The following is a 25,074-nucleotide window of genomic DNA, read 5'->3' as shown; positions in this document are numbered from 1 at the left end:
AGCTGTTTAAATCATTTTCCCAATAATCACTAGACTGCAGAGAGGTACTGGCGAGCGTTCTGTTCTTGTTTCACACCTAGTTTCCTTATTGAATCCACAATCCTGACCACATTTTGAACAGCCCAATAGAAGTTTTTTTTTATATCACTGAACTATAAAAAAACAATGTACAATGCACATACCCAGACAGACACATGCACACTCCCTGCAGCCTTTTGCTGGAAGCGTGCTGAACAGCTATGCCTCATAAACGGGCTGATTTGCAGGCCATTCTGTTCTGTCCTGTTCTCGTTTAATAAAGTGCTGTTGTGCTATTGTTACCGCAGGAGGGAAAACATGAAAAAACGTCGAAAGCTCCTCACACGCAGCACGGCGCTGACAAATCACACCAGTTATTGCCGTGTGTGTGTGCCATTATTGCTCGCCGAGTATGTGCGCGCAAGTGTGTGTTTGCCGCTGTGTGTGAAGTTGCTGTTTTTGTCCTCCTGAGGGTGCTTTGGCAGCCTGGCAGGTGCGAGCAATGGGAATCTAGGAAGCGACTGGCATAGCCATGGATTCAGCAGATGGCCTTTCACTCAAAATGCGCTCTCCGCTTTGGTCCTCACTTTCTTTCACTCCTTGTTAAACATGTTACAGCTTCTGCCTCACGGCATCTGTGTGTATGTTTGTGTTTTTTTGTAGGCCTCCCTTTGTCTGCAGTCTAATGATTCTTCAGCCTCCTTCTCAGACTAGCTGCAGGCTTTGGTTTTGTGCCAGATGTGTTTTTTAAATGTTCATGTTTTAATATGGGGCTGTGGTGAAATGTCACTGTGGAGTTTGCATCTGTGTGATGCTTTTTTATGTTACGTGTCTCAGACTGTTGTTTCGGAGTACTTCTGTTGTTGGAACTGAAGATAAATCACCAGGAAGTCAAGGGCCACAATCTGTCAAAGGAAATCTTAGAAAAAATAAGCAGTGCTTAATTGGATACTTAGTTCAAATTTAGATGTACTGTTACTGACACATTTTTGTAATTTCTTTTTCCACTGAGGTAAGATCAAGATCAAGATCAAGCATAAAACCACTGATTACAATGACAAAATAATAAATAAAAACATTGTGAGGTCACTTTGCAGAGATCAAGCCAACAAGCTCAGTTTTTCAACACGGAAAAACAACTATTCTCTGAGCAGAGTTCTGAATAAGAGATGTGGGAGGCCAAAGGAGAACGACACAAAAGAAAGTGAGATGTCATAATAATGTGGCTGATTCTAGCAGAAAGTATTCTCACTAATAGAGAGTGCCAACAGCTTTGCCTTCTTAACGCGATAGTGTGTCGTGTTGACGTGCATGTTTGCGCGTGTAAGCTCTTTTACCTCCTCAGCATCTGTTGTGCAGCCCAGGGTTATTCTTAAAAAGTTAATGACACAAAAGAGGGGAGGGAGGATGGAAAGAAAAAAATAAGGGGAAGCGTGCGCTGATGAAAAAAGTACTGAGAGCAGAGAGCCGCGTTTAGACGTGGCGAGAGAAGGACGCTTGTGAGAAACTGAAGAATGCTAATTGAGTGTAAAACAGTGTTGTGTGTGTCCCTGCTCGTGTAGCTTTCTAAGAAGGTGTGAGAAATTGAAATGAAAAGAAATTGAGGATCTCTGTTTTTTTTCAGTTTGGATGAATAAAATATGTGGTTTCAAGTATTAAATACAGGAAATTAGAAAATAGAGCCATGTTTTGCAGATGGTACTTATGGTAAATTTCGGTCTATTGGCTTTATAATAGCCCTAATAATGATTCTGAACAGGCCAGCGTGGGGGAGTTGTGTGTGTGTATATGTGATGATGGTGTTGATGGTGATGATGATGATGATGACGTGTAATGTCTTCAGACAGGCTTTTATGTTTCCTGGATGAACACAGCTAAATTGCAGGGTGTAGCCGAATCCAGCTTTGTCTGCAGAGTGCCTACTGTAGAGTGGAGCTCCCGACCAGCACAATAAGAGAAGCCAGTGGCTGCAGGTGCAAAACTATTTCACACAGGCTTTATGCAAATGAGCAGATGTTGCAGTGAGATCGATCAAATGTCCCATAAACATCAAGACAAATCCAAAACTCTTTCGGGCCGGGGTTTTTAAAGTTTACAGCGCATTTAAATATACACACACACACACACACACACACACACACACATACATGCGCAGGCGCACGTATTACCATGACCTAATCAAGTTGTGTCGGTGTAGTAACATCATTACAGGAATTAGTTTCACACTTATCTACACGCTGATCTGTTAGCAAATATAAAGACACACTTCGCTTAACGATATAGATGGCATACTCCTCTGCTTCTTCATCCCTCTCGCTTCGCACCCTCTCTCATTTGACCTTTTCACCAGGTTGTTAAAAATTCAGCTACATTACACCAATTACTACAGCCTAGCTCCAGATCTCACCACCTCTTCCCCACCTGTCTCCCCTCTCCCTTCCTTTTCCTTTCCTTTCCTTTCCTTTCCTCCCCTTTTCCTTTCCTTTCCTTCCATTACCACTCTCTTTAATGAGCGGCAGCTAAATGAAATGTTTCCAAACAGGGTGTTAATGAAAAATAGACAGATTTATTAGTCATAACTCCTCAGCTAATCATTTCCCCTTCCTAATAATTAGCCCGAGCTAAGTAAATCTTTTTACACTGTGGTCACAGAGTGCTGAGCCAGTGCCAGACATGGTCAAGATGGAGTGAAAGAGAGAGAGAGAGAGAGAGAGAGACAGAGGACCAGAAGAAGAACTCGGACTCTGGTTACATCCCCCAGACTTTTTGATAGAGTTTGTTGTTTTTTTCACGCTATTTTGACTCCTAATTATTTATCCACAATCAGCTTTCAGAAGCCTCATAGTTTATTAGCACCCAAGCGGTGAACGCATTTCTGTTTTTCAAGTTGTATGGGGCTTAATTTCGCTGTGGAATAATGAGCGCGAATTTAATCCATTGATTTGATTCACAGTAATTATTTTTTATTTAATAGCTTGATATTAAATGGAATCACCATTATTATGAGTAATGATGAGAGCAGATACCCACAGCAGGGTGCGTGTGTGCATGCGTGTGTGAGTTTTCCTGTGTGTCTGTGAGGTGAGGGAGGACGGGCTGATGGGGGAAGGAGGATAGATGTGTCATTTCATTGTGTCATGCCGCAGGGGTGACTAATGATTTACTGATTTCATTTTTCTAGTCATTCTGATTAGCAGTGGGAAAATAATGTGGAGAGAGACAGGAAATGAAATGGAAGAAGAAAAGAGGAGAGGAAAAGGAGAAGAAGGTTCATTTTGGCACAAAGGAAAGAGAAGGAGGAGGAGGAGAGCGACAACACACACGTTTCTGTATGAATACCACCCTCTGACTCTTCCTTGTCTCTGAGTGTATCAATTTCTATTCTCGTCTTACAGCCAGCTGTCGGCGTCTAATCCTATAAAAGGTGTCCAGTCATATAAAACAAACTGGGTGATAACGCACAGCTCAGAAATACACACTTTATTAGCTCTCTTCACATCTCAGGTTAGCATTAGTCCAAGGTTATTCGCTCACATGAAGACAAACTCTTTCCCTTTCTCTCTGTCTCGCTCTGCCTCTGTCACTAACACATCGCCGTCCGCACACAACTTTGTTTTTGCTCTCTTCGTCTGGCTTCTGTCCCACTTTGTTTCAAGGTTAAACCACCGTCCATATTTACCCCATTCTCTGCCCACTTTTCTCAACCTCTCTCTGCCCTTTGTGCATAATCAAGCGTTTTTATTCTGTCTGGCAAAAGCTTCCGTTTGCTTATGTTGATCTTTGCGTCTCGTTCTTTTTCTATCGTGATTTGTTGTTTCTATTTCCCACTTTCTCTTTTCCCCCTAATTCTCTGCCTCACACTCTCCCACCTTCTTCCTTCTTTTCCCTCTTTAGCTCGAATAGAGACTCCAGTGACTCTCCAGGCATTGCTGATAAGATACCTTTATGTGAACTGCAGGCTGTTATGCCTTCAAACACATTATCAGAGAATATAGAAATGTTTGACATGATGTGATGGTCCTACTGTACCTGTATCAGGGGTTTATTCTCTAATTTTGTGCTGCAGTATCAAGCTGTAAGGGGGACCAGCAAAATAAAATGACAGCAGAATCACTGGCTTTAATTATCATGGAACCAGCTTGACTGAGTGCCGTAGCTGTTGTCTCGGTCGCTTGCTAGTCTGGAGTCAGACTGAGGGTAAATGGAAGCAGCCTGAAGCTAATAGACCAATAAATGAAGATGTGACATAATACTAACAATGTCAGGCAAAGGAGGGCGCATGCTACGTCATGCATTTTGTACAGTGAACCTTCAGAGCTGTTCCCTTTCTTGCAGGACACATATCAGCTTGATTTCGCCCCCTGTACAACTGTACGGGCACGAGGCAAAAGGACAGAATGCAATAATCCGGGAAAAAGGTTTCATAAATGATCAGAAAGGGAAATGTAAAGAGAGTCATCATCCAGATATGTAAACTATACATATAAATATATGCAAATGTAGAGGGCAGAGGATTCACAGCACAGAGCACAGTGTGCTAAGGCAGATGATGGCCTCTGGGTGCTCAGAATGATCACGTTGTCTCCTTCAACAGCAAACATGATGTCCGGTGATTATATTCATCCTGAGCTGACTCTTTTTCTCAAGTCTCATAGTAATGTTGGCTATCACCTGACAGGCAGATAGTCCAAAGCTCAGTTTTCATGTGAGTTTCCAATGTTCACCTCTGTGGTAACCTCTGTTTGCTCTGTTGTCCTCCTCTGTTTTCCTCCTAATGTCAAATGAACGGAATAATCCACATATTTTGAAGTGTGTGAAGAGTGAATTTGAGTGTTGATATGTCTTGCGTTCGCCTTGTGATGGACTGGCAACCCGCCCAAGGCTTCTGCTTGAATCTAAGCAATGCACGCTGGGCTCACATCCAGCTTCCAGTTATCTTGAACAGGAATAAGAGGGTAAAACAATGAATGACTGTGGCTTTAATATTCTCAGAAGATTAAATACAGGTATTATTTTAACTTCCTTGCTGTTTGGCCAACTAGATGCCAATCTTTTGCTCTCCCACTCTTAACTCTCCATCTAGTGTTCAACATCTCCATCCCTCCTCGTTTCAATTGTAAAGATTTTACATCTCCCTCTTGTTGCTTTTCTCTTTTTCTACTTAGCACTCTTTCTTCTCACAACTCTTCCTTCTCTGCTTCTTTATCTTTTGCTCCTGTTGCACCTTTCCTGTCCGCATCCCCTATGTTCTCCTTCGCCTCTGTATGCCTATGGCTGCCACTCTTTCTCTCCTTACTCTTCCCCTCCGCCTGATTGCTTGTTAGTTGGTATGCAGGCTTGGACCCCCATTGTGTGTTCTTGCCTGTCAGCACTCTCTCTCTCTCTCCAGCTCCGTCTCTGTCTTTGCTTCTCTTCACAGGCCGTACTATCTACCCTTCAATCAAAGAAACAGCAAAGAGGGATGGATAAATGGATGGAAACAAGAGAGAGGGAAGGAGGATGTGGGGTTTTGGACAGGGGAATGTTTTAATTTAAATGAAGAATTAGGAGAGAATATAATACCTGAGAGATATAGGGCAGCAACAGACAGAAAGAAAGAGGAAAATGGAGGAGGGGGTTTGGCAACAGTAATATATGGATGGAGTTCTACGAAGGTGGAAGCTTGCTTGCAGAATGACAAATGGGTCTCGAGTGACAGAGTATTATATTAAAAAGTAAATTGATATGCAAATGTGGAGTGTGTGGCTTTGGAGGACAGGGATAGCCTGTTGTCCTCACTGAAGTGGAACAGAGAGAGGCAGAGAGAAAGGTGAGAGCCTGGGTGTTATACTGATATTGCAGTCCATTAATGTGTGTGTTCTTTCGATTGGCACAGGTGTGTGTATTTTAAATCTGTGTTAGTATACGTACCAGTGTGTGTGTGTATGTGTGTGTGGGTCTGCTTGTACTATAAGAACAAGCAGAGTATAGTGCAGTTAGATGGTTGCTAAATGGAGCAATTTGATGCAAACCTCACACCTTAGTACAGAGGAATGAAGTAGCAGGAAGTGGCAAAGCAGGCCTGTCTCGTTAAAAATCCTGTTCAGCTCAAGCACCTACAGTATGACTGCTTACAGTACAATGTGGTGTAAATACCTGTGGCATCCAAATCAATAGCAGGCAACAAGCCACTCAGCGAGGTTACAGCCTTATGCACATATCTTAAGTACAACTGTAAAAGACATAACGGGTTACGTCGTGGCATTTTAATGCTACCAATTAGCCTTTTTAAAGGTAGTGTGAGCGTAAGTTAGAGTGAGTGAGTCTGCTGAAAAATCCACTGCTTAAGTCAGCTGAATGAAGTAAATCACTACTGTACTTCACCAAAAAGTCCAAGGTAGCCTTTCCAAAGTTTTCTGTCATACAGCATCACATGATCCTCATCATGATGTCAAGGAGCTCGAGGTGTTTAAATTGAAGACGAACGTCTAGAAAATATTTCAGAGATAGTGACAAGATCTGTCACATACTGCAGGTTCAGTGAGAATTGAATAATGAGAGCATTGTATATATTCGGTATTCAGGTTTTAGATTTAGGATTGATGATTCCCAGAAAGTGCAGTCTAATGTATCTTGGGAATAATAAAGAGCAATAGGACAAATATATTTGACTAAAAGATTGTTGGTGTAAAGCTGACACCCCATAAGACAGAGCAAAGCTTAGACAGAGTCATAACCATAGACAACATTTTTTCTTCCTGTTTTTTTGTCAGAAAGTGAGAACAACAGGCCATTAACACGAAACAAAATAAACAAAACAAGCAGCCTAATTGTATAAACATGGAAGAACCACGAATGAGAATATTGCATATAAATGTCTGATTACACTATGATAACAATTTGTTCTGGTGTGTTGTTTTTTGTACTGCTCCCACATGTTGCAGTTTCAACATGAAATCTGAATAAAAAAATTTAATTATTATAATAAAAATACTCAGGGCATCATGGCCTCCGCATTGTTCCCTGGAGCCTGTAATAAACAAATTACAGGTCAGTCACATTTAGTTTAAGGTATTAAATAAAATATCCATTTTAAACAGACACACAGACTCAGCTGTCAGGGGAAAAACAAAAGCCACGGCCATGTCAGGTTGTGTGCCACGTTTAAGACTGCAGCGCTAATGATTCATGACATTTCTAACTGGAGAGGAGAAATGAGTCGCTCTGTAATTACTATGGAAATGTGTTCATTTCCCATCAGACACACACACACACAGACACTCACATGTGCAGCCATGCACCGGTGGAGACACACACAATAACATAGATACACAGGATCCAGTTTATGCAGAACGTGCACACGTCTACATGCACGTGTCTGTGTGGGCGTGTGCCCTCACGGGATTATCGCACTTGGAGCAGAGGTGTGACCCGTGTCCCCATTCCCCATATGTTCTAAACACATGCCCCAGAGTGCTGCGTGTGTGTGAGTGTGTCAAGGGGGTAATGATAGTCCCTTGGTGTTCAGTTGGCTTGAGCCCAGCTGATAACCAGGTGGGGTCCGACTCCACTTTATCCCCCAAATACCAGCAACCAGTCTCTACCCTCATGTGTCTGTGTGTGTGTTTATTCCCCCGACAGCTTATTGATGTCTGGGTTACTGTGTGCATTCAGCTACGTAAAATCAACACTAGGATTAAACACCAAATGACTGAGATTTACTGAGCCTAGCGGGACCTCACCCCTCCGTTTCTTATGCTGCGTGTGTCTCTCAGTATCTCTCTCCTATATTATTTTTGTCACATTTCTCTCTATCAGTTTTCTTTATTAAATCTTTGCTTTCTGTTCCTTCCCGTCCTCATCACGACTGCTTCCTTAAATCACGCTCAGTCTGTTACTCCTCCTCCTCCTTCCTCTTCCTACTCTTGGCTCTAAGCCTAAATCAATTTATCCTAACATTGGATGGAAAGCCTGACTGGTTGATACTTTACCTGTGCAGTACTCGAGAGAGAAGAAGAGGAGAATGGAGGGGATGCCACACAGTATTTATGTTGGGTTTAGTGCCTTGTTATAGAAATATGATGTAATATGAAACTGTTTATATATTTTATAGCTTTTTTTTTTTTTTTTTGGCCTAAAATGTTGGTGCTAAATTTTAAAGCGCAGTGAATCTCGCTAACAGTTATGGGTGATTTGAAGCAGAAGCTTTACAAAGTAGAGTGAAAAACACACTGACACAAACACACACACACACACACAAGCAGCATCCCCCCGTGAGGTCGGTGCTCACAGCAGGACTGAGTTGATCAATTTGTCAATGTTTTGTCTTGATCGTTGCGCTGACTTGCTCTGAGGGGGATGTGGGCATGTTTGAATGTTGAAGGCATTGGTTAGTGACCAAAGGAGTAGTGAGGAGCGCAGATCTGCCTTTACACAACAACACACCCATTCGCTTAACCTCAGGCATAACCGCGTCACGAGGAGTATGGAATGAAGCAACAGTAGAAACAGAGAAAAAGAAAAATCTATTGTATTTTTTCCTCAGGGCTCCTCCTTTTCAGAGAATCGGGTGTGTAGAGACAAAAGGAAACATCCACTTGTTCATACACACAGCTTTTGGCTGTGCACAGTGTAACATGGGTCTTTTCTTAAAACATCATAAATTAGTAGATGTGAGGATGTGGGTTAATACTGTCTATAGGACTATAATACAGCTGTGCACTTCTTTTTAGGCACTGTGGATACATTAAAGCCAAGCAGGACCCTGATGAAGAAAAGATGCAGTTCCAGCACGGCCGAGGTAGAGACCCACACAAACAGAAACACGATAACACTCCCACTCACACACATGGTCAGAAATATGGCACATTTTTGTTTTGCTGTGCAAAATCGGTGACTTTTTTCCTTTTTTGTAACGTGTGTTTATACTCATGCAAGCACCCCTCCACTCATAACTTGTCTTTAAACCAAATGTCACACCCACTTGCAATGAATCACATCACTGCCTGTATTTATTGCTTCCTGTATATGTTGAAGGAGAAAATATTGTATAACACTCGGAGAGCAAATGCACTCCAAAGTGTCAACCCAGAAAATGACTGTTTATTTAGTCGCATACAACACTCTTTGTTGACATACCCTCAGATGTATCATAGGAAGCCAGCGAGAGCTACAGAACAGCATACAGCTACCATGAGACTCTGACGCTGCAGAGTTCTCATCTCAATAAACCGAATCGTTTCACACTTTCTCGCACAAATGTTTGCTGGCAAAGCGAAGCACCTTATGGGTTCCTGTTGAAATTATGACTCATTTTAACACCATCGCTAACAAAGTACTTATGTGTTTCATTATGTAATAATTTGTAATGTCACTCAAACAGAGCTCCCACACTCAAGCTCCACTGTGCATTCACACCGAGTAGGAATCTGTGTCAGCTCTGGATCCTACTGACTTTTTTTAAATAATAGTGCAGCCATACATCTGGCAAAACGTGTATGTATGCATGCATGCAATCATGTTTCTCTCCCCATTGCTTCTCTTTTCCACACTTGAAGTCAAGCTTCCAGGCAGCAGGACCTACATCCATCCTCACACTTACGAAGACCCCAACCAGGCTGTCCGAGACTTTGCCAAAGAGATTGATGCTTCCAATATTCGCATAGAGAGAGTCATTGGAGCTGGTGAGTTTGCAGTAAACAGAGAGGTAGATTATATTATTATCTTAAAACAGCAATACCGCAACTTAGGGGAATTCAGATGGAAAATGTTTAGGCATTCTTTTGAGTCAAATTTGCATGCTTGCACAATCTTCCTTGTCTAAGTCGCAATAGTAAAATAAGGTAATTTTGGTTTATAAAGAAAATCTGGATTCCTTTCCAAGTCAATATTAAATATTATGAAACTTTGCTGTGTATGTGTGTTTGTAGGAGAGTTCGGGGAGGTGTGCAGTGGTCGGCTGCGAGTGCAGGGAAAGAGGGAGATCTACGTGGCCATCAAGAGTCTGAAGGCGGGATACTCTGACACGCAGAGGAGGGACTTCCTGTCTGAAGCCTCCATCATGGGACAGTTTGACCATCCCAACATCATCAGGCTGGAGGGTGTCGTCACAAAATGTGAGCGATGACTTGGGTGGATGGCGTCTTTGGTTGTGTAATCATTCCCTTGCCTCTCTTTCCTCTTTATGTATGCACACTTTAGTAAGTGTGTGTGTGTGGGTGTGTCTGTCTGTGACTTAAGTGTGTAAGACGCAGCAGAGCTGTTGGGGATGTTGATGGTGACCCTGGATCAGATAAAAGCTCCATTACTATGGCAACGCACTGATGACGCATGGCGGTGTGCATGTGAACGGTGACTGTCTGCCTCTCAAATGGCCACTTGTTTACTTCACATGATTATGTTAGGCAATGAGAGAGAGAGAGAGAGTGTGTGTGTGTGTGTTCATGTAGGTGAGACAGACACAGGCCTGGTTCAACAAGATAGCTGATCCGTTATCACAGGGCCTCGCTCTCTCAATCACACACTCTCTCTCCATCTCTCCTGCTCTTGTCTCATATTCCTATTTCACTCGCTTCGCTTTTTCTTTCTATGTCCATCTAATCTTCTTATTCAATCGCTCCCCGTTTCTATTTTTCTCTCACTCTCGGTCTTGCTCAGTCAATCCCACTCTCCTCCTCTCACCCTCTAGCGCTCTCTCTCTCTCTCTGTCTGTCTCTCTTTGTCCCTCTCACGATATCTCAGAGTACATCAAAACTAAGCCAGCTGCATTTGAACACTCGTCTTGTTCTCGTAGTTTTGGTCCTACAGCCGCACAAGCACAGCATGCATGCTATTTTGTTATTGCAGTCTCCACCTGTTTCCAGCAGTTTTAGAATAATAATAATTGAATAAAGAAATGTGTAACATGCCTTGTCCAAGTGGTGTAAGTGTGAGCATTTGAGGGAGCTCTACAGACGCAGAAAAGGAAGAAGCAGAGCGTCGGTATAAAGGCGCAGAATTGTAAACATGCAGGCAGACAAATAAACCGCCTGCCCACCCCTGCCCCACAAACCCTCACACCCCCTGTCACACACAAACACATAATGATCTCCAGTCCATCACATACTCTGGTGCTCAGTGGCACTTAGGCCAACAACAAAAGAGCAAATGCATATGCATAGACTTTTATCATGAATATTAATAATTCATAAAGTTAATTGGATGTGTTTTAGACCCATGAATATTCAGTAGCATGCATATTAAGAATGAAACCCCACCGCATTTCTTATTCATTTCCTCTTACTCTGTCATTCTGTCTCTCACTCTCTTTGTCCAAATAATACTTCATATGTAGGAACCTAAAGACCTTTGGTTAGCAAGATTGCTATCCAGTTTGCAGAAGACATACAGCAACAAACTCAATCAAATGTTTTTATTCTGACAGGCAGACATTATGTAGTAATTACAGCACTTTCTTTTCAGTAATGCTCTTTTCTTTTTTTTATTCTGCCAAATTCTGGCAAACTGTGAGAGACAATGGCACAGTTGGCAATGGAAACAGCTAAATAGAAGAACATTACCTTGACAAGCAACTTCTTTAACATAATAAGGTGCTTTTTACTGCCGTTCTGTGAATACAACAACAACAACGCGTGCGTGCGTGATCGTGTGTATTTTCCTGAGTGCCCGTCTACTTTTGCATGTGTTTCTCTGCTCCTTCTCCTCTCCTCACCTGTCTTCACGGCACATTGAGGAGCTGATAGAGCCCCTCAGAAACAAATCTCACGAGCGGAGCAGTAATTTCACAGGTCACAGCCCAGGGTGTGTATGTGCGAGTGCAAGGGTGAGAGTTGAGATGGGTCAATAATTCCTTCAGGCCTTTTTTTTCCTCCAGCACCAGCTGGTCCCTTCACACTGCCCTCAGTCTAATCAGGCAGCCTGACCCTCACCACTCTGGGCTCAGGTGCGTTGGATTGGTTTGTGTAGGTGTAAGTAGTAGTAGAATCAGCAACAGCAGTAGGGCTAGTATTGCTTTGCGTAATTGCTGCAGTAGGTGCAATGATATTAATGGCAGGAGTAATGATACTGAAGTAATATCTAAGTTTATAAGACTGTATCTATGAAGCTGCAGCCAGCTAAGCTCAGCATAGAGACTGGAAACTGGTCAGCGGGACTTTTTATGTTTAGACAGGGCCAGGTTAGCTGTTCATCACCCTCTTCAGAACTGAACAGTGTAATATCATAGTGTCTTGTTTATTTCTTCTAGTGTTAATATAAAAAAACATTTATACAGAAGATTAAAACATAATTTAAGGATTTTTCTAGCCATAGTAGTGATGACTCCAATTATTGGGTTGTAGTTGTATTAACGGACGTGCATATATGTGTTTTGTAATTGGTATGGGCATGAGTGTCTATTATGGCTGAGTACATTTTGTCAGACACAGAGAGTGTGTGTGTGTGTGTGTGTGTGTTCTTGCTGTTTAAAACCTCATAAGCCCTCAGCCCATGCCGTGTGCCACTCTAATAACCTCCTCTGCTGTCTGTCACCTGATTGTTGCTATTGTCATGCTAAGTAGAGTGCCACATGCAGCAAAGGGAAACAGAGAAAAAAAAAACAGATTTTTCTTTTCTCTGCCCCCCCCCCCCCCCCCCAAACAACCCCACCACCACGCAACCCCCCTCGAACCCCCCCATCCATCTCCCTATCTTCCCTTCATCTCCCGTTTTACCACTCCGTCCTTTATGTGCTTTACAATCGCTACAACAATCGGCTCATTTGGAAAACCCTCAATTACTGAGCTCCATCTCATCTGCCCCAATTTAACACACACACACACACACACACACACACACACACACACATAAATAAAGCTCCTCCACAGAGGTGCTGTTAAAACTGGCAGAAGTGCGCACAGGCTTTCTTTGTCTTCAGTATAGTAATTGTGTCTTTGTGCATTTAACAATAAGTGTTTCCATGTTTCCTGAATTATTTGAATACGTATGCAGATCTGGAGATTGGACTGCAGAGACAAGTGAGGAAGCAGAAAGTAGAGAAATGTTGAGGATGGGTGTAGGACAAGGGGAGAAGGAGAAGTGGGGAATGGATGGGTGAGATAGGATACAAGAGTGAGGAAGTGATGGGGCTTGAGAACAAATGAGGCCAACAGGGGGGATGTGCGATGAGATTTGAGAAAAAGAGGGCCAGCTACATGAGAGGAGAGATGGTGAGGAGACAAATGTGAGGAAATGAGAGGAGATGAGAAAGCGAAGACAGGGAGGAGGAGAGGTGAAGAGAGGAGAGGAGATAAGCTTATTGAGTTTCTGTCTCTCTGTTTCTCCACACCCTCACATGGTGCTTCCCAGAACAGAGATCTGTCCTGTGTTAAAAGCATTGTATAATTTAGTTCAGACCCTTAACATTAATCAATACAGCAGTTATTTCATTTTCTCGTTTGTACCTTGGGCCTTCTCATTCAATAATGTGGTAATGCGGCCCACTGGCGCACACGATAGCCACTCACAATGTAATTGTCCAGATGTATACGGAGTCTATCACTTTCATTTACACTCACACCAACACACACAGTCTCTCATAATGTAATTTAGCGGATATACCGTATATATGTGCTCTCTATCACTTTCAAACGCGCGCACACAGCAATTTGCAAATTCACTACACGTGGAAGGTCCAAATGAGCCTAGCTTCATCCTGCAGAAATACTTTCTACTTTCAGTAAATGAAGAGCTGTAAAAAGGAGCAAAGTCCTCTCTGATCCATTCCATAACACACTCCACCTGGCAGAACATCAATATCCAATCTACACACACACACACACACACACACACACACACACACACACACACACACAACTATACACTGGGAAGTGTTTTAGCTCTATTTCTGAAGGCAATGAAAGGCAATAAATTCGAATGAATATGAATGTGATTAGTTAATTATGTGCTTTCAGGAGGACATTGAGGCGCGCTTGTGAATGTTTGGCAGAGAGGAGCTTCACGTCGAGCTGGAGAGGCGCCGTCCTGTCAGCATGCGTGTGTCTGTATGTGTGTGTGTGTGTGTGTGTGTGTGTTTGAAGTGTGGATTGCATGTGATGAAGTTGCAACAAGAAGTGAAAGGGATTCATTGGTGCTGTCGAGTGTCTGTGTATTAAGAAGAAGAAAAAAAAAAAGGAGCAAGCTGTCTGGCTGGTTTTAATGGTAACCTCTGTTATCTCTCAGAGTTGTAGGGATAATTCTTTATGGCAGGTGTCCAGATGATGGCTAGCGATAGTGTGTGTGTGTGTCAGTACACGCCAGGCTCACGTGGTCGTCTAACCCGAGACAACCGAGTCAGTGTCTTTCATTGTGTTTCTCACTTGACCTTATCTAACACTGCGAGCCTGAAGGTGATATTCTCCTTCACTGGTAACATACATCGACTGTGTGTGAGCTCACACACATACACACACACACACACACACACCCACAGACGCACACTCAAACACATAATTGGTTTCCAGAGGTAGTTCTTTATAGCAGTTTTCCATTTCATGGCTGTCTACTCCCCTGCTACACACAGAATAACATATGTGTATTCACATTCGCATATTCAGGCAGAATGTTCAGTTCACAATTAGAAACCCCAGACGTGACCCTGAGGCTGAGAAAAGTCCGACGTCCAGTCAGTGAGAATATCTCTCATTAGCTCTTGTATCCGCCGCTGTGAGACGACGCACAAACGTAAGAGCTCACAGGCAGCATGTTCACCTCTGATCAGAGCTCAAATCAGGTGCGGTCCCTCCTCACTCGCTCTGCCCTGAAACCAGCTCTCTCTCACACACTCACACAAACACACACACACACACACACACACACACACACACACACAGAGCAATACACCACAACACACAACTCAGGTCCTGCGCGGAGATAAATGTGACCAGCAGTCCTCACCCCCAGCAGAAGAAAATCCAATTCTCTTTCACTTTTATCCCTGAGACTAATGTTACTGTCAAAGACGACACCACCACCAGAGACCAGGCGACTCTGTTTGCGTGTGTGTGTGTGTTTTTCTAGCAGTGAGATAGTGAATTCATTTAAGGTGATGTATTGCTGTCTTTACCTGCAATCTCACTGTAGGCCTCTGTGGTGTTGTTCCTGTTCTTCTATGACAAGCTTTTGACCCCCCCAACCCCCCTCACACACACACACACACACACACACACACACACACACACACACACATACACACTCTGTCCCTCCTTCCTTCCTGTTCCTATCCTTCCCTCCTCATACCCTTCTTTCCTCATCTTCTCAGATCGAGATTTCTTCTTAAAACTCTTTTGCTTCTTTTTCCTGTTTCATTCGTCCATTAACTACTTTTAACATTTATCTTTTCTCCAGGGGTCCCCTCGCCCTCCACAACCCTCTTTAACACAATTCATCTGATACTGCATTTGGAACAACAGCATATTGTCGAGCCCCCCCCCCACAAAGAACATGTCTTACTTTATAGAGACAGTTTGAATGAGCTCTTTTCATGCAAGAAAAGAAATAGTGGGATTTGAGTTTCTGCCTCTCTTCCCCCTCTCGTTCTGCCTTTATCTCTCCCCCAGGTTTTTTCCCCAGCATCTCTGAGGTCTGATTGTGGAAATGTGACCTATTCATCAAAGCTGACAAAGTCTGTGTGTTTACAAGCCACAGACGCACGCCATCATTTGTAACAGCACATTGAGTGTTTGGTTGCGATTGGCAAAGCTCGGCTGTAGGGGTGGTATCTGGGGAGCACCCTGTAAAACAGGGACAACGGCTGTTTCTTTCTTTCTTTTTTTTTTTTTTTTTTTGATGTGAGGATTTGTGAGCATTTGATTGCAGGTACTTTGTTAATAATTTGTAAGCCCCACCAGATGTCATGCAGGGGACCATTGAGCGTTGGCCCTGTCAGTCACCCAAGCTTTCATCACACCCACATGCGCACAAACTCACACTCATGCAGGTGCGTAGCGATCAGACCACAACCCCCTTCCCCTTGAGGCTGATTAGTATTCATGAGATCTCAGGAGGCCCCCGTTATACACACACACACACACACACACACATATTGGTGGATTGGTCCATTCTAATTATCTCCTGGCGTTTATGGAGAGCGCTGATTAGAAGCTGTCAGTATGACTGATGACGACATGCCATGTTATCCCCCAGAGAGAGGCGGAGGGACAGAGAGAAGGGCTGACCACAGCTGTGGACTCCCCTACTCCTCTGTCCCCATCTCTTTATAGTTCGTGTCTTTCTTCCTTGTAATCCCGCCTCACTAACTGCCTCGCCTTGTGTCTCCGTAGGTAAGCCCGTGATGATCATAACAGAGTTCATGGAAAACGGATCTCTGGATACTTTCCTCAAGGTGAGTCATGGCTTAGCTGGAAGGAATACAACACTCACATCCGCCCCAAGTCTTCACACAGGCCAAATGAAAAATGATGTTCCAGCTGTAAAGTGTTTGAAATTGTAGAGTCCATTCCTCCAAATAGCTGTACTTGAGGGCACATTCTTTTAAAAATATATAAAGGTGCCTGACTTAAATTCACAAAGTTGGAGAATTCAGTCTCTAAAAGTTTTACAGAGTCCTCCAAGGACTGTCAAGTTAACTCATGCTTTAAAATCAACGATATTTCAAGTTTTTAAACAGATTTTAAACTAAAACGAAACTTGAACCACATTTTGCATAAATAATCACCACATGAAGAGTGGAGATTATCTGTAAAAGAACGAACCATAACTGTTTAAAATGTTCATCATACTTACTTAGACAGTGGACTGTGTGCTTGAAAACAGAAACATTCAGACAGATGTGTGGCCTCTCAACATTTTCATCACATGATGTTACTTACTGGTCCATAAATGCATTTAGTGTCCATATCTCAGAGCAGAAACAAGAGCTGCTGACAAACAGGCAATAAAACACACGAAATCTATTGCTTTGTGTGCAGTATTCAGTGAAGGAGTAGCTCCTTTCAAATACAATTTAATAACACAAAAGCCATACTGATTTTCTAAGTAATACAAAACTTAGATAATCAACTTCAAATTGCCAAACATATTTAAAGGAAGTCGCATTCATCAATACAACACAAATACATTCAGCACTAAAAATCGTTTTACTAACAATGTTTTTTAAAGGATGCCATTGTAAAGCACATAATAAAACAGAGTTAAAATTCGTGCCGGATTATGACAAAAATAATAGTTTTTAAAAGCTGATTTTACTCAAGGTTATTGCCCAATCTCTTATGAGTGAACGGGTTTTAAAATCTAAGAAGGCTGTGGAGGTATCACTTTGTTATTGAAATCAACGATATGACAAGAATTGAGAGAGAATCGATGTTTTTATGTCCTTCAAGCCATGTCACAAAACACATCTCAAGCCTGTCGAGAAATGAAATATGTAAGAAATGTAAATTTATTTCCTCTAAGTTAACTTTTCATTCATGTTGATACAAAGCATGTGCCATTACTGGCAAACGTGCGATTTTGATTTTGTAGCGCAGCCCTGAACTGGGTTTTGCATACACCTAGATTGTTGCAGCATAACGTGCCTCACGTTGAAAGTCCCCCTGATTCATATTCTGAGTTGTTTGTCAGCCAGTAAAATCACTGCAGAGCTCCAAAGCCATTAAGCCTGTGATGATAGGCCCATCGTTAAATAGACACAAATCCCATCAGCAACACTAAAGCAAAATGAAATGAAATCTGACAGATAAAAAAAAAAAAAAAAAATGGATGAAGTGTTATGTCGTGGAACGCGCACACACACACACGACCACACAGTTAGCGTGCATGTTGTGTGTTATAATATGCATTGTACTTAGGGTTATAAACAGTGTCTACCGTGGCTCAGTATAATTATAGAATCACTTTTATGGGTTTTACAGCTCATCCGTGCTTCCAGCATCCATATGTGTCTTTAATTATGCTGACCATTTATTAAGCAGCTCTCCCTCAGAAATAACAAAGCCACGGTTCTGTCGAGGAAGCTCTTCCCCTCTTAGGATCCCCGTCAGTGTATGCTTTACTTTTCTTTTAAGTTTTTGGATACAAACTTAAGTTTAATGCCAAAATTTGCCCAAAAAGTCCCATTTACCAACTTTCTCATCTGTCTCCTTCATCTCCTTGTCTAAACCCCGTGCCCCGCAGTTGCCTCCTCTCTCCTCTCCCCTTCCCTGCTCTGCTCACCCTTCCTCCTCCTTCCTGGCAAAGGCACTGTGGTGGGCAGATTGATAGAGGAAGTCTGTAGGTTTGTTAGACAGTCCAATCAATCAGCATCTCACAAAACCACCGGCTAATTAACTTACTCCACAGCTGCCGAGGGAGAGAGAAAGAGAAAGAACAGTAGAGGAAGGGGAGAGGCTGGGGGAGGTGGCGGGAGGGGGCGCACAGATGCAGAAAGATGAAGTGAGATAGATAGATAGATGGATACTGAATCAAAGTAATACAGAGTTCTCTCTCTCTGAGACAGAGACTGAGGAGAGACAGAGATGGATGGAGAGAACAAAGAGATGGAGGGAAGGGGAGATGATATAAAGGAGAGAGGGTGACTGATAACATGGATGGCTTTTTAACGGGGACCATTGGCCCAGGGCTGAAATAATTGGCAGAGGAAGGTGAGCTGGACCGCCATCGATCAACAGGCTGTGCTCTGTGCCAAAGACTGCTCAAATCTGAAATCCAGTGAGCTCTACTTGGTCACATGGTCGGTGTTAGAGAGGAAAGTTTTGTCTGCTCTGTCAGATCCAATCCTCTGCAAGTAGGGTTTTTATGTGATCCTCCATTGATCCCTGGAAGCACAAATTCATCTTGTGCTTGCCACCCTCCAGAGGGAGGTCAAAGCACGGGGTTAGCAGGGGCTGGAAGGGATTCAGAGGCTTGCTTAGGGACACATCAGAAGCATGGATTTCTGCCAGTGAAGGCTGCTTGAATTCTGGGTTGAGCCTTCACTTCAAGCTGAGGTTGTTGAAGGACCCAGCACTAATCATTATGCCACCCCTGCTGCAGCTTAATGTCAGCATTTACACTGTGCACTGTATATTAATTCATCTTTCTCCTTGTCTGTCCCTTCCAGAAACATGACGGCCAGTTCACAGTAATCCAGCTGGTCGGCATGCTGCGTGGCATCGCCTCAGGTATGAAGTACCTGTCAGACATGAGCTACGTTCACAGAGACCTGGCAGCTCGAAACATCCTGGTCAACAGCAACCTGGTGTGTAAGGTGTCTGACTTTGGCCTGAGTCGAGTTCTGGAGGACGACCCAGAGGCTGCCTACACTACAAGGGTACGACATGGTCTCACAGGCTGCTGCTGTCATAAATAATACAGAGACAATAATAATAAAATAAAGAGTAAATAAACGTTATCTGTATTTATAGTGAATTCACTCATTGACCTCTACACAGTTGTTTGTGATAAAAACAGACAATGTGCAACAACTAATTTTCAAATCAACAGAATTACTCCAAAGGGGGCGAAAGCAGCCAGAGCCCGCTTCTGTAAACAGAACCTGTAGCGAATGCAAAACACTCTCTCACTCTATTTGAAGAGATTCAAACAGAGAGACACTTCCAACCCAGTCAATTAACAATAACCAGCAAGAGAAAAGAGTAGCAGTATATGTGTTTTTATCTTTAATTGTCACAGTTCACACTCCTTGTTTCACCTAAAAATGGTTCCAGGTATGAAACTATGCATAAATTACAATAATTCATAGTAGAAAATTTGCTGCAATAATTGCTGCAATGTATTTTAGCGATGTACAAAGACTTGCTTGATAGGTAAAAGCTAGTATGCCGCCTCCCTTGATGAGCAGTGTCAATGGCCATCTACACAGAGAACGCTTATATACTGAACATGTTTCTGGTGACTGGACAAAGGTATAAGGCTCTGTAGCTTTGACAGTGCAGTCAGTTTTCTCTTGCGTGTTTGTGCGAGGTCACTACATATGACTTGTGACATAAACATACTCTTTACAAAACTAAATGCGAGCACAGAATGAATACACACAGACCAGCTCCTCGTCGTCTGTGTGGTTTCGCTTATATACAGTCCAATCAAGGAAGTCTGTGGTAACATCACCATCCTCTCACAGAGCTCTGAGAGAATGTAGAAACTCAAACGTCAGTGAGCTGAACCGCTGTGGAGTAACTCATCTAAAATGCCCACAAGGAGATGGCATTATTCATATTCATAGGAAGTGTTGGGGATGTTATTTTTAATATGGCATTAGCATTGCCCTGGGAGGAGTGTATCAGCCGTTGACTGCTCTATTGCAATCATATTCAAACTCACACTGATGTCAGGAGACCTAGATGGAGAGCTGCAGGCATGGAGGGGAGAAGAGAAAGGGAGAGGCTGAGGCAGAGAGAGGAGTGGATATCAAATAAGACTGAGATCTAGGGAGGCTGAGAGAGAGAGAGAATAGGGGAAGAGGGGGAAAGGATCCAGCGAGAGCAGTTAAAAGAGAAGATGGGGTAGGGGTGGACAGGGGGGTGGGGAAACAAAAGTACAGCGCAGACTGACTTGCCAGCTTTGTCTTTTATTTGACTTTGACCAAGCAGAGATGGGGGACGCTAGGTGGAGCAGAGGCAGCTGCAGCATGTTAAAAAGCTGAACTGAGCCCTATAGAGGTGCGGTGTGTGTGTGTGTGTGTGCAGACGAGAGAGGAAGGGGGGGTGGGCACTGCCTAGTGTGTCTATACAGTATGGAGTCCTTTAGATCTGTGCATCAACAACAAAGGCTTGAGACAGCATGGAGAAAGAAAAAGACAGCAGAGAAAGGTGATTGCAAGACAAAGTCAAGTACAGTACAAGAATGCACATTAAAGCAAATGTAGGCTTTTGTTGTGAGCGTATCAGAGAGGAAGACTGTTGGTCAAGCTGGTGATTATCTTACTTTCTATCTCACGGTTCAGAGCAGCACCAGGCTTCTCTGCAGGTAGCATCTTGTAATTAATTTAGTCAGCTAGACTCTTGATTTATTAACAGCGCTTGGCCAGAAACGTACTAATAAAACAGCTTTTCAATATTTACATTATTGTAGTCAGAGTAAAACATCAAGTTCAGGGTGACACGCAGTGTGCCAAGAATGTGCTGCTGAATATGTTGTGAACCATCAACAGGGAGGGAAGATCCCCATCAGATGGACGGCTCCAGAGGCCATAGCCTACAGGAAGTTTACCTCAGCCAGTGATGTGTGGAGTTACGGCATCGTCATGTGGGAGGTGATTTCATATGGAGAGAGACCCTACTGGGAGATGTCCAATCAGGATGTGAGTCACAAACACAAAAACGCTCATCTACAGTCTGACCTACTGTATCATGGCGCCTGTATAAATAAAAATGTATTTTTTTCCTCAACCTTGAGCTCAGTTTTTCCCAGTGAAAACAAATGTATTTGCTTTTCTTGTATTGATCACAGAACTTGATATCTGCCTCCCTCCCTGTAGGTGATCAAAGCAATAGATGAGGGCTACCGTCTTCCTGCTCCGATGGACTGTCCTGTGGTGTTGCACCAGCTCATGTTGGACTGCTGGGAAAAAGGGAAGGAGTGACAGGCCAAAGTTTGGACAGATTGTCACAATCCTGGACAAGCTCATCCGAAACCCAGCCAGCCTCAGAGAGCTGGCCAACAGCTCAGCGTGGTCAGTGGACGAAAGCTTTAAATGCATCTATGAAATAAGACTTTCACTAACACTTGCTATTGTTAGCACTTATTTTCCTTAATGAAGTATTATTTCGAAGTGAATAGATTTGAATATAATGTAATATAATGTAGATTTGTGTGTTAGCATATCCATAGGCTCTTGTGCAGGCTCCCTCTCCAGCTGTACTGCATAGACCCAGAGAACATCGTTATTTTTACATTTACATTTCAGACTTCAGGCATTTAGTTGATGATGCTGAACTCCAGAGCAGCATATATGTGCTACAGAAGATGTTTCCATCCATTTCAGAGTAGACGGGGGGAAAAAATGAATCCCAGCACAAGAGAAAAGACAATAGACAAGAAGTAAAAAGTACTACATTACCAATAAGAGACAGGTGCAATTAGTCCTTTTTAATGCAAGAAATGTACTCTGAGTCTTACTTAAGATTCAGACGGTTTCAAAACATACACACTCGTGTTAGGGGACAACAAGGTGATGAATCATTCATTACTTACCCGCTAGTGGACACTGTGAAAGTTCAGTGGTTCTGTTTTCTTTTTAATGTGAATTTCTGTCATGCTGCTGTTGCAGAATTAAAAACTATTCTGTCAAAATGAATATTCAGCACTAGGAAAGAGCACTAGCCACCTCTCAACGCTCCTCATTATCATGCATATTTTAACAATAGCTGGATGTAATAGCAGAGGCAAGAACAAAAAATTTGACCTCAGCACAAGTTAGACACCGAGTGTGCTTTGTATCTCAGCAGGGAGGACGCGCCCACCCCAGACTTCAGTGTGAGCACAGTGGATGAGTGGTTGGAGGCCATCAAGATGGGCCAGTATAAGGAGAACTTTTCTAGTGCTGGATATGTCAGCTTGGACTCAGTTCTCTACATCAGTGTCAGGTACAGACAGCTGGCGTCCCATCCCTGTTAAATGAAACACTCTCAGTTCAGATTATCAGTAAGAGATAAAACTTTCCACTCAAGTGTCATTTAAAATGAAAGAAGGATACTCACATAAGTATGTCTGACATATTTATATAATGTTTTAATACCTTTTAAAAAATCTATATACATATTCTGTTTTCTTTGTAGTGAGCTGGCAAAGATGGGTGTGAATCTGGCTGGCCACCAAAAGAAGATTTTGTCCAGCGTGCAAAGCCTGCAAACCCAGGGGACACACGTCCAAGTATAACAGTTTACGCATTAAATACACAGTGGGACAGAGCCAAAATGGATGCTCCTGTGAAGAGTTTCTCCACTGAAATGAAGTTGTAATGGATACTCTGAGACACACTGAGATGGAGACAACATGGACGCTTGCCTCCTCCACCTTTCTTGCAGTTTCACCATTCTTCCTACGCTCGACAGGCACACAGAGTCCCAACAACACAGCCACCATTATGGAGCAACAGAGAGACACATGTCCAACAACAAGGCCACGTGTAGAGCATCCCAGATCATTTCACATCATATCAGCTCAAAAAACAACAAACAAACAAAAAAAAAAACAGACACACACACACAAATGAGATGACAAATGAGATTATAATTATCACCACTGTCTGTGAGGTGTACAGTTGGTTTTTACTGTCATTTTGTTTGTTTTGAGTTTTCACCTTGAAGAGTTTTAAAAAGGGTCAGATGAAATGTATATGTGTAGATATATGTTTATATGGGCTGCGTGTCCCACACCTGTAGAGATGGACCTAATATTTGCATTGGTGGTGAGGTTTATATTGTTCAGCCTTGATAGGAGTTGTTACCTGGTATGTGTATGGCCCCTTCCATTGCTCTCTGTATACAAAAAGCCAGGGAATGACATGAATGTGTGCGGTGAGGGGGACAGAAAAACTGGACCTTTAGAGATAGAGAGGGATGTAGATGTTGCTAGTTGATGTAGAAAGGAAATAGAAGTCCTTTAAATCGTGTATTTGACCAGGACAAGAACTTCCACAGTGACACACTTCCATAGCAACTAGACCCAGTGCACCTTCGCTTGTCTGCTTTGCACTTATGATGTAACCGAGGACCAAGTAACAGTAGAAACTACTTAAGGTGCAGTTAGCACAGAGAAACTTTTACTCTTCCAAACCTGACTGTCTATTCCAAGCAACATTGTCTATTTAGCTATAGTATTAATATACAATGACAGTATAATGTTGTTGGACATAGGTCAGAGGTCGCCTTCCTATGTTTCAGGTGTGTTTTAGTGTTTTGCGTAGAGGAAAAAGGTGATTCAAAGGTCATGACGGAGATGACATGGTTAAGGACGCGTAACTTGTTATACAGTGTTGTGCCATGTACAGTGCCCTTGAAATGTTAATCTGGGAAACACACCATCATTCCTACTATACGCTTTCCTTTCATCAGTTCTCGTAGCTGGATGGTTACACAAGGCCAGCCACAATATCTGCAGTGTTATGTTGAAATAGTAAAAAGGAGAATTGAAAGCACTGACCCTTTTTCTTTTTTTTTTTTTTTTCAGAAAGATGAAATATATGCAGGGTTGATTTTCAGCTGTGTCACCAAGAGAGGTTCAATTTTACTTAAAGATTATTTATGTGTCTTGTACTGTGTCACTTTCTTCTTATCAGTCAGTCAGTCATGCCAACCTATTTCAAGCATCCCTAGTTTCAAACCAACACCCATAAGGTACATTTACAAAACACTGTTTACAGCAAAAAGCAAATAAATTGGTTTGTTGGTTTTTCCTTGTCAGAAGGAAACTGCTTCTCTCAGATTAATGACAAGATTAGATATGATGAGACTCTTTTTGTGTGCACTGCATTAATAGCATTGAACCCGCTTTTGGTGTATTCTCTCATTTTAATACAGGGACAAGAAAATGTATGTGAACCTTTTGGAATTTCATGGTTTTCTGCATTAATTTGTCAAAAAATATCACCTGATCTCCATTCATTAACAAATATAATGTGCATAAAATAATAACACATGTTTTATGTCTTTATTGAGAACAACCATAAAAACCACAAGTGGGAAAAGTATGTGAACCCGTGGAATTGATAACTGCTGTGCAGTGTCAATATGCTCTTTGACAAACTTCTTTTTAATAAGCACCAGCTTCCTTCGTGGTGTCCTACCATAATCACCCTGCTTGTTCAATGTTGTACCTACTGTAGACTCACTGACACAGATGTTAGCCTGTTCTAATGATGCTCTAAAATCTATGGCTTCCCTCTGGGTTGTTTTTTTTACCTCATTGATGAGTGTTTGTTGTGCTCTTGGGGTCATTTTGACCATGTTCTTGGTAGAGTAGCTTCAGTCCCAAAGTGTCTCCATTTGTTGATTGTTTGTCTAACTGTAGACTGGTGAATCTCTAAAGTCTTTGACATCACTTTGTGTTCTTTTCCAGCTTTATGTAAATCAACTATTCTTGATC

At 42.6% G+C, this 25,074-nt stretch overlaps 1 protein-coding gene across 1 annotated transcript in view; it reads left to right on the top strand.

Annotated features, from left to right (window-relative positions):
• epha4b (eph receptor A4b) overlaps window positions 1–24,636 on the top strand; it is a 70,506-nt gene extending 45,870 nt beyond the window's left edge. Inside the window, 10 exon segments of the mRNA XM_026375046.2 lie at window positions 8,730–8,797; window positions 9,555–9,680; window positions 9,927–10,112; window positions 16,314–16,375; window positions 19,091–19,300; window positions 21,140–21,289; window positions 21,467–21,556; window positions 21,558–21,661; window positions 22,437–22,574; window positions 22,767–24,636. Coding sequence (XP_026230831.1) covers window positions 8,730–8,797; window positions 9,555–9,680; window positions 9,927–10,112; window positions 16,314–16,375; window positions 19,091–19,300; window positions 21,140–21,289; window positions 21,467–21,556; window positions 21,558–21,661; window positions 22,437–22,574; window positions 22,767–22,866 — 1,234 coding nt within the window. The 3' untranslated portion in view covers window positions 22,867–24,636.
• Window positions 24,637–25,074: the final 438 nt, after the last annotated feature.

This window comes from Anabas testudineus, chromosome 17 (assembly GCF_900324465.2).
Source record: "Anabas testudineus chromosome 17, fAnaTes1.2, whole genome shotgun sequence".
Lineage (NCBI taxonomy): Eukaryota > Metazoa > Chordata > Actinopteri > Anabantiformes > Anabantidae > Anabas > Anabas testudineus.
The sequence above is the reverse complement of the archived record's forward strand: the minus strand, read 5'-3'. Positions and strand labels throughout refer to the sequence as shown.